The sequence below is a fragment of the Cebus imitator genome, unplaced genomic scaffold (assembly GCF_001604975.1).
Source record: "Cebus imitator isolate Cc_AM_T3 unplaced genomic scaffold, Cebus_imitator-1.0 Scaffold38, whole genome shotgun sequence".
NCBI lineage: Eukaryota > Metazoa > Chordata > Mammalia > Primates > Cebidae > Cebus > Cebus imitator.
This window is the reverse complement of record NW_016107353.1, coordinates 3,791,991-3,808,049: the sequence shown is the minus strand read 5'-3', so window position 1 is coordinate 3,808,049 and position 16,059 is coordinate 3,791,991. Positions and strand designations below refer to the sequence as shown.

Genomic DNA, 16,059 nt, shown 5'->3' with positions numbered 1-16,059 from the left:
CCTTTTTAAAAGAGATCAGGCCAGGTGCAGTAGATCATGCCTAATCCCAGTGCTTTGGGAGGCTGAGTTAGTAGGATCACTTGAGGTCAGGAGTTCAAGAGCAGCTTGGGCAGCATAGTGAGATCCCCTTTACAAAAAAAAGTTTAAATTAGCTGGGCATCATGGCATGCACCTGTAGTCCCAGCTACTTGAGAGGCTTTGGCAGGAGGATCACTTGAGCCCAGGAATTTGAGGTTATTGATCATGTTCCTGCTTGAGTGACAGAGTGAGACCCTGTCTGCATAAATAAATAAATAGAAGAAATCAATAAGAAGCAGAGTTTCACTTCTTGATAGGACAATGTTGCCGATATTATTGTCGGTATTTATTCCTTGTTCTGCCTGTCCAACCAGTAGACTCTCCTGTAACTCATTAAGAAAAGCTTTGTAAGGAGAGGGACGACCGTGGTAGCTAAAGGTGAAGGGACAAACAGACCAGCAACACTTTCCAACCCCAGAAACCCAAACCGGAATCATCCCCTTAGATCATCCCGGGGAAGAACTCAGGAGAAGGAAAGCCTGTCTCCTGCTCTCAGTGCCAGGGCTGGGAAGGTCATCCGCAGCCAGCAGATGGAGCACAGTGAATAATAGATCTCAGGTGTCTAAGACCTGAATGCCACTAATCTGGGATTTGAATTTGGCTAGGAGTAACCCTAGGGTTTCAGGTTTTGGGGCATGTCTGTTTAGCTACTATGAGCAAAATTTCTTTTCACTTCGTGTCTTAATTAGCTGTTGGAAAAAAATATTTCTCTAGTTACTGGTTATTGTGTGTTATCAATTTTAAAGCATTTTAATTCTGTGTGGTTTTCTAGGGCTAGGATATCTGCAAAGGATGACAATTTTTCCTCATTTCTAATACATATGTATTTTTTGAGACAGAGTCTTGCTCTGTCACCCAGGCTGGAGTGCAGTGCCGTGATCTCGGCTCACTGTAGCCTCTGCCTCCTGGGTTCAAGTGATTCTCCTGCCTCAGCCTCTGGAGTAGCTGGGATTACAGGTGCCCGCCAGCAAGCCCAGCTAATTTTTGTATTTTTAGTAGAGACAGGGTTTCACCATGTTGGCCAGGCTGGTCTCAATCTCCTGACCTCAGGTGATCCACCTGCTTCAGCCTCCCAAAGTGCTGAGATTACAGGCAAGCTCCAGCGTGCCTGGCTCTAACTTTTATACAGTTCATATTTTTGTTAACTGTTTTATCACACTGGTTAAAACTTCTAGAACAATGTTACATAACAAAGGAAATGGCAGGCTTGTGGAAATTCCTACTTTGTTTCCAACTTAATAGGATAGTGTCTAGGAGCTTACAGTTAAATATTATGTAATCTCCTGATTTGAGATATAATTGAGTTAGAAAGTGTCCCTGTATTCCTAATTGCTTTAAAAAAAAAAAAACCCAACACAGGAAGGAATCTTGAATTTTATTATATTGAGTTTTGGGAGATTTTTCTTGGAATAAGAGATTATGATGCTGGTTGTTATTTACCAGAATTCCATTTGTCGTCTTTGGCTTATAAGAAACAGAAAATTCAAAGGTTGATTGATGGTGGGCTTTGTAAATACACTGTCTAAAGTTCTGAGGGCAGAGGACGATTACTCAGCAAAATACATCGCTGAAAACAAGGACAGCTGCAGCGTTAGGCAGCAGGAAAAGAGGAACTGGTGGTAGTTGCTATTTTATTTAAAACTTTTAAAGAAGTTGTTTCTTGCCAATAATTAAAGAGCTCAAAGGTAAGTCATTTAGCCATGAGTTTGCCAAATAGAACTCTACCACAGCTGATTAAACTTTTTAAAATTTTCCCTGGGGAGAGACTTCACCCCTATCTCTGCAGATGGACTCCATGGTTCTCATATTTTAACTGAAAGTTCTTCCTAACATCCATCTGATCTGAATCTTTCTTGCCGGAGCATAGGCCTGTTTTCCTACCTAAGGCTTGTTTTGGGTTCTTGAGGAATGAACAGCCTTTATTGGGTACAGAACGGGAGTCCACGGGTGCTGCGGACTTCTGTGGATTGTCAGTTTTCTTCTCCACATTATTTTTGGCCTGTCTCCATAGCCTTGGGAGCCCCATGCTTTGTTTAAGGGGGAAAAATGGCATTCCTCTACAAATTAAATGTAAGAATCCATAGAGAACTGGACCCCATTAAAAACATCCAGAATTCACATGGCCACTTGATTGTATTCCACTGGCTCAGACAGAGCAGGGTTGACAAAATTCCAGAAATTGGGCTTGTGGCTTTTTGGATTGACATTGACATAATCTGTGACTTCCTTTATGTTCTCATAGTCCAGGGCAGAGTCATCTTTTAGTTCTCCAGGGGCTGAAAAGATGACTTGTGTGTAATCCACATGGTCGGTGGCCTTAGCAGAAAAGCAGAGACATGTGGGTCAATATCCCTACCACGTTTGGAGGAAATAAGACCCCAGGACTGAACTCTCACTCAAAGCGGTTTGCCCACAGCTTGGTGTAAAAGGATCTGGGTCCAAGCAGTTGTGTCTGAGAGCAGTCCAGGGCAATGAGGAAGATTACCAGTGACTTTGTTCCACCTGTCTACAAGGAATGGGCTTACAGACGAGCAGGTGGAGGCAACAGGAAGATAAGATGCTGAGACTCAATTCAAGTGAGGTCAGGACTCAGAGCAGACTTTAGCCAGTGACTGGGGTTTGGGGAGAAGAAGGTTTCCCATTAGCACTTTCATTTTCATAGCCTGTTCAGACCCGCTTTGTTTGGCTGATATGGTTGTGGGTGGAGGCCTGACCCCTCACCTAAGGATGCTGTAACGACTCAAGAAGGCCTCCTTTTTGGCTCCCACTCCATAGCTGGGGTAACCTGCGTTCTCAGCGTTTTACAGCAGTAACCCTCAGACTGCATATGTTGGTCTGTGATCCCTAGGCACATCCATTACCTGGCAGACGGGAGGTGAACTGCAGGAACCACCTGAGCTGTCTGAGGATGTGTCGCTGTCATCTGGGGAGAAATAGACATGGTTTCTCTTCCAAAGCAAGCCAGAGGGTGTTAAGAAAGAATAGAGACAATGGAAGGGAGAATTGTCTTATTATCAGTTAAAGACAGAGGCAGAGCCAGCAACGCAAAGGGGGATAGGGAAGAGAGATACAGATGCCCCAAAAGAGTAAGAAGGAGAAAGAGAATAGGGAAAGAGTCGGGGGAGAGAAAGTCTCCAAAAATAGGCATGGACACGTCCAGGAGTCCAGGCACTGCTGCTTCATTCAACTCCATCCAAAACAAATTTTAAAAAATATACTAGGTTGACTGTGCTTGGAAAGGGCTGTCTTCCAAAAAGAAAAGTCAGGAGGGACACGCTGGGACAATGTGGCCCAACGCATACAGCTCTGGCCTCAGAAGTCACACCTAGTCCAAAGCTGTCACTAAATCTAGGCCGATCACATCTTTTTTTGTGTCCTGGTTTTCATCCCTCGCAAGACAAGAGGGTTGAGCAATGGCCTCTGAGGTCCCTGTCAGCTAAACAATCCCTGACTCTAGCCAGGCTCTGGTGAAGCTTTGGGGCCAGGGGTTAGGGTAAGGCCAGTGCCTCTCCTTTCTGCTGAAACACTGCATGCATGTGAGCGGCTCCCTGGGGTCCCCACAGACAGGCACTGAGGCTATGCCTCAACCGAAAAGATAAAATCTGGACAGAGCAAATTGAAACCCATCAAGAGATAAACCAGTGGAAAAAGTGCAATCTCTGGTGAGTGAGCCCCCATCAGGGAGATGTCTTGCTGCCAAAGCAGCCATTTCCACTGTGAATAGTGACCTTTTGGCTCACTTGCCGGAGGGTGATATAGACTTGAACCAGCGGCAAGACTCAACATTTATACACTCAGTTACCCATGCAGATTTAGGAGTACGAAGAAGGATCCCTCTGGGGACTGTGGAGGAGCCAGCTCGGGAGCCAGCTGAGAACCGTGACGTTGCAGCAGCCACGGTGGAGGCAGGCAGGGGCAGGTGAAATTCTAACTCCACCATTAGCCGATCAAGCAGAAGAAAAGATGCCGTGGCTATACAAAGAGAAGAGCGGGGCCATCTCCCAAGGCCCCTGCAATAATTTGCACACGACTAAACCCAGGAAAGAACTTAGACCCACACCAACCCAGCAGGATCTTCCCCATGAAATAGAATAAAACACCTTTCTGAAAAAAGTAGCCTGGCAAGGCCTGTCCTTATGAGGGTGGGAGGAATCCTCAGGCTAGAGGTTTGGGCCCCCAGGGTTGCCGCAGGGAGGTCCTGGGTGTCCAGACAGAGCAAAGCAAGCCCCGAGACAAGTTCTCCCCACAACCCCTTACTCACGCCTGTAACAGGGATCAGACACTAGGGCGTCTATCTCTGTCTGAGTCTCCATCTCTTTGGCAGCAGGTGGATGTTGGTGGACAGGGCTGGGCCTGGGGACCTGGAGCCTGGTCGCTTTCAGTATCTCTTCACTCTGGTGGGCTAGAGAGGAGAGGGCAGGGGTCAAAAGTGGAAGCTGGCAGGGGAGTGGGGAGCAGTAGCTTACCCCTGTAATCCCAGCACTTTGGGAGGCTAAGGTGGACAGATCACTTGAGGTCAGAAGTTTGAGACCAGCCTGGTCAACATGGTGAAAACCCATTTCTATTAAAAACACAAAAATTAGCTGGGTGGGTGTGGTGACGTGCACCTGTAATCCCAGCTGCTCTGGAGGCTGAGACAAGAGAATCACTTGAACCTAGGAGGCAGAGGTTGCAGTGAGCCGAGATTGTGCTGCTACTGCACTCCAGCCTGGGGGACAGAGTGTGACTTCATCTCAAAATGAAAAAACAGTGGAAGCTGCCTGGGCTGGGCACATCGGCTCTAAAATCAGTACCTTCTGAACACGCCCTCAGTATGGCAAACCTTTCGGAAAGATCCCTTCAAATCTCAGCACTGCTGTGCTCAAAACCTTCCAGCGGCTCTGCGCCCCGCTTGGAAAAAGCCAAGTCCCAGCCTCCGAGGCCTCCCTCCTCCCTCCTCTCTGGCTTTCTCCTGCTTCTCTCTGCCCGCCCCAGCTGCCCTGCCTCTTTGCTCTTGTACTAGTGTGTGCCTAACATGTTCCTCCTTCAGGCCTGTGCAGGTAGAGTTCACTCCTCACTGCCTGTAAGTTTAGACCCAAAGGTTAGCGTCTCGGGGCTGCCTGGCATCCACCAAGCCATGTCTACTTCCTTGCTCCATTTTTCCTCCCTGCCACTTGCCATAACCTAGCATACACGTGTTTTACTGTTTATCTTGTTTGTTGTCATGTGGAATGAAAGATTCAGAGGGTAGGAACTTTTGTTTTGTTTCCCATTGTACAGCCTAGGCCCAGAGAGTGTCTTAGATGCTCAAGAAATATCTGTTGAATGAATGAATAAAGCTAGACTTAACTAGGAAGACCCTCAAAACATCATCTTGCCCGATCCTTCCTCTTAGCACAACCAAAGCAGTATTATTTTACTTTCCCTAATTGAAATGCCTTTCCAGGACCAAGATTCGCTACCTTCTATTGTAAGTCAGTTCAAGAATTTAAACTAATCTCTAAGTCCAACCATATTGCCTTCTGTTGTAATTCAAGGCCATTTCTTCATGTTCAGTCCCTTGGCAGTGATGAAGAAAATTAATTAGACCCAGGTGACACGGACACTTCCTCATAGGCATTGCGGAAGCTGTGTCTAGGCGGAAGGTCTGGGTAGTGGAAGGATGTGGGTGGTCACTTCCAGCCAGAAATCATTGGATAAAACGTGAGGTCAGAGTGGGGATTACCCAGTTACAGTTGGGGGTGGGGGATGAAAGGGGGGAAGGATTTGGTTGGAGGGTCCTCTGGTAGGTTTTTGAGTGACATTTGGGCATTCCAAAGGGGTCCTGTCCTGCTGCAGGCTCTGAGAGTGACTAGGAGGGAAGAGGACGCTGGGCCGGTTACCCATGTGCCTGCTGAGCAGGTAGTTGAAGATGACGAGGAGGCAGGCCTGCAGGAAGAAGGACACCACCGCGATCACTAAGCCGTGCCAGAGCTCCATGACTCTGTTGGGAAAGGAAAAGGGGCAAAGTCAGAGATTGCAGGGATGTGACTGCAACTGCAAATCTATCCTGTCCCAGCTGGAGGCAGACATCTGGCGTTGGTGTGCGTCCCAGCATAGGTCCCTTGGCCTTTCCGGACGATAAGGCTGGGACAGCCAGGAAGGGTGGCATGTGTGCTTGGAAGGCAGCTCTGCCAGTTAGCCTGGAGGGAACCCTGCTCCTGCTTTTCCTGGGCCCACTCACGTTGTCAGCATGACAAGCTCCTTGCTCATAAGTTGGGGCTCAGGCACTTTCAGGAACCACCCTGGGACCTTGTCTCTCAGCAGTGCCACTGGCAGGGTTCTCCTGGAGATCTGCAAGAGGTCAGGAGCTGCTCAGGACTCCAGGGCTCTTGAAACAAATTTCCCTCGGAGAAACTCAGCTACTTGAGGATCAACTGCTTTCCTCTCCCAATATTTCAGTTTTTAAGCCTGTAAAATAGGCAGGAACAATATTAGTATCTAATAGCCACTTGCTGCCAACCACAGTGCTGAGCCCCTGGCATGCCCCCACATCTTACCCAATTCACTCAACTATTCTTATGACGGCCACAGCTATAACTATCCACCTTTTTTTTTTTTAAATCCAAAATGTGCTTGTTGAGATGGTTGCCCTCTCATCTTGATTCAGAGTGCTTTTAGTGCTATTTCCTCCTGAAAGAACATCCTTCTGTAAGCCTCGATTTTCCTCCTGTAGGCTAGCAGAGGACAGTGGAGCAGCCAACACACAAAACTACCCTCTGTGCATGGCTGAAGATCGTGGTGATTTTATAGCATCCTGGCCATTTCACATCCATGAAGTAGGAATTGGGGCTCTGCACCAGGCGTTTCTTCTTGTGTCTCCTCTTCTCCTCTTCTGGAGAGGGATGGAGATCCTTTGTGAGAAGCATGTTCTCATGAGTGTGTCATCACTGCCGGAAAGGACTATCCACCTTTTATAACAAGTGACTTGAGATTCAGAGAGGTGGGTGACGTCTGAGGTCACACAGGTAGCAAGTGGCCAGGCCTGAATTTGAGCTTTAAGTCTAAAGCCTAGGCTCTCGACCATTCCTTTCTGCTCCCCGGGAGTCCTCACCTGTGTGAAGGGGCCCATTCCTTTCTGCTCCTGGAGAGCCTTCACCTGTGTGAAGGAGCCCTCCTTGAGCGAATACACTGGCATAGATTCTGCGAAGGAGTTCAGATCTTAAATGCATGCAAACAGGCACACATCCCATGCAGTCACATACCACACAGCTTCATTGGGCTGTGGATGCTATTATACCCTCACAAATATGTTTCTTTAAAAAGTCAGTTTATGAGTTCCATCTACATGATGCTGAATATGGCATTTTCTATACACAAAGGCACAATAATTTCTAAGCCTTTCATATGATATTTACTGAGCACTGAGATGGGGTCTCACACCCACCCACCATCCTACCTCATAAAACTTAAAAAGCCTTTGGCTGGGCGCAGTGACTCACGCCTGTAATCCCTGCACTTTGGCGGGCCAGGGTGGGCGGATCACTTGAGGTCAGGAGATCGAGACCAACCTGACCAACATGGTGAAACCCTGTCTTTACTAAAAATACAAAAATTAGCCAGACTTGGTGGCGGACACCTGTAATCCCAGCTACTTGGGAGACTGAGGCAGGAGAATCACTTGGACCTGGGAGGCAGAGGCTGCAGTGAGCTGAGATAGCGCCACTGCACTCCAGCCTGGGCGACAGAGTGAGACTCCATCTCAAACAAACAAACAATCAACCAAGAAAGCCTTTAACTGCCTTAAGCCTTATTTTCCCAATCAAGGTTTCCAAATGCTAAAGACAATGCAAGAGGTCCTGGAAATTTTGTTTTTATTTGTGGTAGTTCTCAGGCTGGAGCTTCCTAGGATCAAAACTTGCACCAGGAATCGGGAGAGAGAGAAATGGAAGTGGTGGGGAGGGAGGGTTCAGGGTTTACCCTCCCTGCCTCTCCAGGGCTGCAGGAGTTTGCCACGTGGAAATCTCAGGAGAGAAAATAGCACCGCCTACCCAACACCCTTCAAACGCAGTGGCAAGGAACTAGTCTTTGGGAATGACTTTTCTTTGGAGGGAGGTCCAACACTGGGAGCGGCTCATGCCCAATTTACTTGCTTCAGTCCCCACTTTCCTGCAGGACACATTCTAGACACTTCTCCTAAAGGACCTTAATGAGTAAAGTGCACTTAACATTTTCACTCCCAGAGATTTCTGTTTAGTTTGGTTTATAAAAGTGGATTCAGAATCCAGACATGAGTTCCTCCTTTGGTATAGCTTCAGCATGTGAAAGGGGTGGGTTGGGGGTGAAAAGCAGCGGTTTTCCAGACGGGAGAATTCTGTTTCCTGTCTATGCTGGAGCCCTCTCTCCCTTCCTCCCTGCACCCACCCCTGCAGTGTCAAGAAGCACCACATGCCACCTGGTTAGCTGCAGGACTTCTGGGTTCTTTCTGTAGGAGAGCCGTGACTAGCTGCTGGTAAGGAGGGCTGCAGGGAGACATGAAGGAGGGACCCTGGGGACCGACCCAAGGAGCAAGCCAGAAAAGACTCCAGGAAATTACCTGTTTCTCCCCTCCCCAGTGTCCTTAGACAAATGGATAGAAAATCCAGTATTGCCGAGTGATCAGCAAACTCCACAAAGAAAGCTCAGCCAAAAGTGACTTGGCCAGGCAGGATGGCTTGCCCCTGTAATCCTAGCACTTCTGGAGGCTGAAGTGGGCAGATCACTTGAGCCTAGGAGTTCCTCACTGGCCTGGGCAACATAGTAAGCCTTGTCTCTACTAAAAATACAAAAATTAGCTAGGCGTGGTGGCTTTTTCCTGTGGTCCCAGCTACTCAGGAATCTGAGGTGGGAGGATCGATTGAGCCCAGGAGGTTGAGACTTCAGTGAACTGAGATAGTGCCATTGCACTCCAGCCTGGGTAACAGAGCAAGACCCTGTCTCAGGAAAAAAAAAAATAATAATAAAAATTAAAAAAAAAAGGACTTGTGCACAAAATAAAAAGTGTAGAGCCAAAACACTGGAAGGAAAACACAGACATGATTGCAATAAAGCAAAACAGGGATTTTTTAGAAAAAACAATGATCTTGAAGGTTTTGGTGACTTGATTGAAAAAGGGGCAGAGCTGTATTGAAAATGCCCTGCTCTTATCTAATGTTGGGTAAGACCCCCTAAGATAAAATTCAGCACAGATCCTGATTTCTCAAGCGTCATCTGGGGTTCTTCAGGATCCCTCCCAGGACAGCTGCACAAGGAAGGCTGGGTTTTACCAGAAGAGCTTTATCGTATGTATGGTAGAAATGAAAAGTGTGGAAGGGGCTCGCTAGGCCAGAGTGTTTGGGAAGGCAGCAATGGTGTCAACTGTTGATATTGAATATCTCATTTGTCCTTAATCACAGACACAATTCTCCCCTCGAGGGGGGTGGCCAGTAGGTCGCCTGGGCTGTATTCTAATACTACACTCAAAACTTTTAATTTTTTAAGGCTCCTCTTCTACTTTATTTATTCAAAAGTACACAACTAGTAGACATTTGTGGTCAAAGAATTAAACATATGAATGAGGAAAGCATTTTAGAAAAGCACCCCAAATTGGGCCAGGCACAGTGGCTCCCAACTATAACCCCAGCACTTTGGGAGGCTGAGGCGGGTGGATTGTTTGAGTCCAGGAGGTCAAGACCAGCCTGGGTAACATAGCAAGGCCCCATCTCTACAAAATATACAAAAAAGTTAGCTGGCCGTGCCTGGCACATGCCTATAGTCCCAGCTACTCGGACGGCCGAGGTGGGAGGATCACCTGAGTCCAGGTGAGGCTGCGGTGAGCCGTGATCATACCACTCCACTCCAGTCTGGGTGACAGAGTGAGATACTGTATCCAAAAAAAAATTACCCCAAATCTTATCCATATCCTTCTAGAAAATTTTCTAAATATTTTCATGAATATAAGTGTATACATATATGCGAATATGTGTATACACAGAGACCATGTCTTTAAAACAGGGAATCATACAGATTATTAGCTTTTTCTCCTCTTAATATATCGTAAACATGTTTTTTAGTCAGAAAAACCCCCATTAAAAGGCTCTAACCTGGCGATCCACAGGCCACATTTGACACCTAATTTTTGTTTGATGAAATGCTTTTGTGATTTGAATTTTATGCCCCTAAAATGGGACATGATCATCACTTCCTGACTAATCCCTAAAGGCATTTGAGTTTGCCACCTTTGAGTTTTACAGTATCGTATCAAATTCCTACCATTGCACTTGATCAGTGTTTCTCAGTAGTATCTGACATTTGGAGCCAGACAAGGAGTCCGTATTGTCTAAAATTGTTTTGCAGATGGTAGGTCGTGGAGCCCCCTGAACGACCCCCCCCAGTGTAACAGGCCAGCATAACAGCCAAAAGCACCCCAAATGACCCCACACATTTCCAAAGGTCCCCTGAGGTAGCAGGGTTTGCTCCCAGTTGATAATCACTGAATTTGATAAATGTTCCATTATTTTAAGATTATTATCTTAATTTGGCTCCCTTTATACAAAACTAGATTTGTACACTTTTTTCCACATTTTAATATATTCTGAGCATATACTCAGGGCATATACTTTGGGAGAGCAAGGTGGATGGATCACTGAGGCTGGGAGTTTGAGAAGAGCCTGGGTGACAGAATAAGACCCTGTGTCCCTCACTAGCCAAATGACACACAGCAGCCAGTCCAAATGAAAACAGTAAATAGTATGGACGACCAGCAGTCTTAAATAGTAATTTCAGTTCTGTTCCCTTCTAGATGTGAATAATTGAACTCAGTGTCTCAGTAAAATAATTTCTGTATCTATAAAATGAGAAGAATAATAGTTTCCTATCTCACAGAGCTCTTGCACGGACTCAGTGACTTAACGCTGTTTGTAAAGACCTTTAGACAATTCCAGGCACAGAGGAGGCACTCAGTAATTATTAGATATTGTTCAGCCCTACAATCCTCCACCATGATGGTGACTACAACTACTAAAAATTGGATTGGTCTATTTTAGAAAACGTAGACATTTGTTTTGAGTGCAGTTTGGAGATAAGACCCAGGACAGGATGAGGAATGAAAATTAGGACAGATGTCATTATTTAAGTGGCTAATGGCCCCAACCGCAATGAGCAGGTTGTTCCTTGGGGTCTAATTACAGATTGCTGATCAGACAATCAGCAGAGACATCTGCTCATTTGTACACACGCACACACATACCAAATAACCAGGAAATGGGCAATTTAAGGTAATTATGTTGAGAAAAAGCACGTGGACTATGTGAGTGTGGTATACCTCGTTCCATCCTCGAGATGGGGGTGGTCCTGTCCTCTTCCACTGTGTTGAATTTTGACACCCAGACCCCACACTAATGTAGTGCCCTTCCAGGCACCTCAAAACCAAACATCAGGCCGGGCACAGTGGCTCACACTTGTAATCCCAGCACTTTGGGAGAGCGAGGATCACTTGAGACCAAGAGTTTGAGAAGAGCCTGGGTGACAGAGTAAAACCCTGTTTCTCCTCCCCTCAACAAACAAAAAAAAAAACCCCATTACATCCCAGTGCTAAGAGCATTTCTTCTGTTTGTTTCAGACTTGTAGGTAAGGCTGGATTCCACTTTATTAAGTTTCCCTCTTTCAGGGATACAGGAACTTTCTCATGGTCTTTCCAATAGGTACAATGTAACATCAGAGGGAGAATAAAAAGATCCCACTTTCCTGCCAGACACCATACTTTCTTTGCATAGGTTTATTCTGGAAAGAATGGTTTAAAACAAGATCACAATAGAAGATGATTTTTATGGGAAATTGTATGGCTTAAAGTTATTATAATCAACATTGTCAGCTCACTTTATCAATCTTTTCAAATGAAGTAGCTGTAAACTTTCTTTGCTGTCTCTGTTAATTTGTTGTTTTTAACATTAGCTAAGATATAATGGAAATGAACGAAAAGAAGGGAGAACAAAAGAAGGAGAAAGAAGGGAGCTGGGGACCTGCCTTGTCCTGGCTCTGTCACTTGCTAATGGTGTGACTTTGGATAGGGAGATGTCCTCTCTAGGCCCTGGTGAAATAGGGAGCTTGGCAAATTACTTGTAAGGCTCTTTCTAGCCTTAAGCATCCTGCTCTTTAAAGGCTGGAGTGGGGTAAGGCGAAAAGGAAGCAAAGCTGGATGGAAATGGAAAATTTAAAAACAAAAAAAATTTTTTTTTCAGTTTTATAACATCCAGCCGCTTCCACATTACTAGACTTTCTCCCCCGATTTAATATGCAATTTCAAATAATCAAGAAAAGGAGGAAATGCAAATAAACCAAATTAATAATATAGGAACTATTAATCTCAGAAACAGAAGGGATTAAAATTTTTCAACAAAAATTACCAAAAAAAGAAAAAAGAAGAGATTTTAAAAACTGTTAGGCTATAATTTTTTTGGATGAAATCTCAGTAAAATTGATCGTTTCCTAGAAAAAGATAAATTAACATAATTGATTCCATATGGCACAGAAAATTTAGACCAAAAGCAAACCAAAATAACAAGAAATAACTTTTGGAAGCGGGGTGGTATCTAGCCACTAAAGGCAAAGAACTTGGAGTCAGACTGCTTGGGTTCAAATCCCAGCTCATTCTCTGCATGAGTATGGCCAGGTTATTTAGCCTCTCAAAGCCTCAGTCTTTAAATATGTAAGATGGGAACAGTATAATTTCAGGATTAGATAAGACAAATATAAATGATAACTACTTCTGAGGTTGAAATTAGATGAGATATGTAAAATAGTTATTACAACTTTTGGGACATAATAATAAGCATCCAATGAGCGCAAGCTATTATTATTTAGAAATTAAAAGCATTGGCTGGGCACAGTGGCTCACACTTGTAATCCCAGCACTTTGGGAGGACGAGTCAGTTGAACAGCTTGAGCCCAGGAGTTGGAGACCAGCCTGGGCAACATAACAAGACCCCATCTCTATTAAAAAGAAAAGAAAAGAGAGAAAAAAAGAAGAAAGAAAGAAGGAAGGAAGGAAGGAGAAGGAAGGAAGGAAGGAAAGAGAAAGAAAGAAAAGAAAGAAAGAAAGAAAGAAAGAAAGAGAGAGAGAGAGAAAGAGAGAGAGAGAGAAAGAAGGAAGGAAGGAAGGAGAAGGAGAAGGAGAAGAAGAAGAAGAAGAGGAAGAAGAAGAGGGAGGAAAGAAAGAAAGAAAGAAGAAAGAGAGAGAGAAAGAAAGAAGGAAAGAGAAATAAAGAAAAAGGGAAATTAGAAGCACAATCAAAGTTCACTCTCCAAAACCTGTCTCGACAGTTTGGCAGATGAGTGGTTTCAAACTTTTAAGGAACACATAATTATCATTCTACAAGCCAATACAGGGCACAGAAAGACAGAAACTCTCAGGTTCATCTCATTTACCAATACAGAGGTATATATACGGTAATATCAAGAAGTTAGCTCAGAATGTTCAGGTAATTGATTATTACAAAGATGGAAACTAACACTGAGTATTTTCCATGTGCTTTAATCATCTCACTCTGCAAAAATAGACATTACCACCATTGATTTCATAGATGAGGAAACTAAGACTTGGAAGAGTGAAAAGTTAGCTGTGTTGCCCGCTGGAGGACTCATGTTTCATAAACCAACTGACTCAAAATCCTAAATCCCAATCACGTCAGGAAACTGTCTTTTATGTAATACAAATACAGCACTGATAGATCAAATTTTTTAAATGATGATCTTCGTAAAGTGCCAAAAAGCACTGGATAAACTAAATGCTCATTACTGATTTTTAAATGAGGGTTGTTTTTTACTATAACAAAGAATAATAAGTTGGTGCAGTATTGATTACTGCACCAATAATCAGTATCTTACAAAGCGGTAAATTATTTGAGAGCAAAGATAAATGCTGCAACCCTTATCTGAAATGAGTACTAGAAGTTCTAATTTCTGGAAATTGAAAGTTCCTCCAATCTCTAATAATAATAAGGGTGTTGGATATTTACTGAGCATGTTTTATGTGGCAGACACTTTCATATACATTAACTCACCCAATTCTTACAACCTCCCCAGGAGGTAGGTACTATTATTACTTTTTAATTAACAATGGACAAAACCAAGACACAGAAAGATTCCCTACTATGCTTAAAATGACAAAAAGGATTCACCGGGCTTTGTACTCAGGCAGGCTGGTGCTGGAGCCTGAGCTGCCGGCTGCTACATAACAAAATGGAAGTATCGTTTTGGGCAAGGAGAAATCAAATTTATTTTTATTTACAAAATATGTGATTTTATACCTAGAAATCCCAAAAGAATTCATTGCAAAACTAGCGGAATTAATGAGATTGCTCATTAAAGTCCTGTATATATAAAAAATATTCTAAAATTATCAGCTATTCTTACTATTATACTAGCAATAAGACATAAAACAGAACGGAGAAAAATACCATGTGATTTAGTAACCACAACAATAGCAGTATCTAAAAATAATATCAATTATAAGAAAATTGTTTTGAAGAAAATAAAAATTTATTGAGAGACATAAAAGACTTAAACTCATCAAAAGATGCTATTTCAGGCAGAGAAGCTAGAACACTTAAAATTCACTTTTAAAGTTAATTTATTGGCTTATAATTCTAATAAAAATTATGTTTTTTTATAACGAGGCTATTGTAAAATTTGTCTTGGAAAACATAAGAACAATCAAAAAGAGTGGACACGTTTGAAAAGGAATTGTGAGCTGGGCATGGTGGCTCACACCTGTAATCCCCAGCACTTTGGGAGGCTGAGGTGGGCAGATCACCTGAGGTCAGCCTGACCAATATGGTGAAACCCCATCTCTACTAAAAAAAATACAAAAATTAGCTGGGCAAGGTGGTGGGCACCTGTAATCCCAGCTACTCAGGAGGCTGAGACAGGAGAATCGCTTGAACCTTGGAGGTGGAAGTTGCAGTGAGCTGAGACCGTGCCACTGCACTGCAGACTGGGCGATAGAGCGAGACTCCGTCTTAAAAAATAAAGGGATTGTGGTAAGGTAGATTTCTGACTACAACTTTTTAAGAGAAGTGCAGACCTGAAAAAATATGCTAGTGTGTACAATAAATGTTATAAGAGTAGCTCACAAAGCAAGTGGAGGAAAGGAAATTGTTATTTAACAAATGTTACCGACAAGACAATGCGTTAGCTACCTGTCACGAAAAAGAAAGTAACTTAGATCCAGACCCTAGACAGCAAAATGAATTCCAAACGGATTTAGGAGGTAAATATTTTAAAGTCAAGCCATTACAATTAGAAGAAAGTAGGATTGAATATATTTAATAATGTTTATTAAATCCTCAGATGAGACAAAACTTTCTCAGTTTATATGCAATGGAAGAAATCACAAAGAAAGATGTGAAAATAGATTTGGCTCTAAACTATTAGAACTTCATATGTTAACAAAATTTAAAGGTAAACAGACAAAAAAAAAACCAATTATGGCAAACCACGATTTTAAAGATTTTGCATGTTTGGTTTACATAAATTGTTAAAAAAAAAAAAAAAAAAAACAAAAGAAAACACTTGGGCCCTCAAATAGTAAATGGGTAAAGAGTGCAGAGCAGACAATTTACAAACAATCCAGAACACACCAAAGCTGTTATGCAAAAGAGCTTTGTAGAGCGTCATTATAAAAGTGAAAGATGGGAAGCAATCTAAAGAAAAAAACAGAAACGGAAGAAATGAGGACTGTGGCATAGAATAGAAAACCATATGGCCATTTAAAATTACATGTAAGAAGAGTTCATCTGGAGAATGAAATCTGTTCTATGAAAATACACAATGCAGTTGTATTTAGCTACATAAAATAGAATCACAATTTTGTAAAAAATGAACATAAGGCCGGGCGTGGTGGCTCATACCTGTAATCCCAGCACTTTGGGAGGCCAAGGCAGGAGGATCACTTGAGCCCAGGAGTTTGAGACCAACCTGAGCAACACAGTGAGATCCCATCTCTAC

General features: G+C 43.5%; 1 protein-coding gene and 1 pseudogene across 4 annotated transcripts in view; both read right to left on the bottom strand.

Moving 5' to 3' along the window:
• Window positions 1-1,403: 1,403 nt before the first annotated feature.
• Window positions 1,404-16,059, bottom strand: part of RHEX (regulator of hemoglobinization and erythroid cell expansion) — a 20,890-nt gene continuing 6,234 nt past the window's right edge. For 3 of the 4 annotated variants that reach the window (XM_017525479.1, XM_017525480.1, XM_017525478.1), the window contains 5 exons: window positions 6,281-6,507; window positions 5,940-6,040; window positions 4,340-4,480; window positions 2,940-3,001; window positions 1,404-2,394 (listed from right to left, as the gene is read on the bottom strand). In XM_017525479.1, coding sequence (XP_017380968.1) covers window positions 2,194-2,394; window positions 2,940-3,001; window positions 4,340-4,480; window positions 5,940-6,040; window positions 6,281-6,309 — 534 coding nt within the window. In that variant the 5' untranslated portion in view covers window positions 6,310-6,507 and the 3' untranslated portion in view covers window positions 1,404-2,193. The remainder of the gene's footprint in view (window positions 2,395-2,939; window positions 3,002-4,339; window positions 4,481-5,939; window positions 6,041-6,280; window positions 6,508-16,059) is intronic. The other variant, XM_017525481.1, reaches the window with a different exon arrangement.
• Window positions 6,535-6,974, bottom strand: LOC119470698 (annotated as a pseudogene).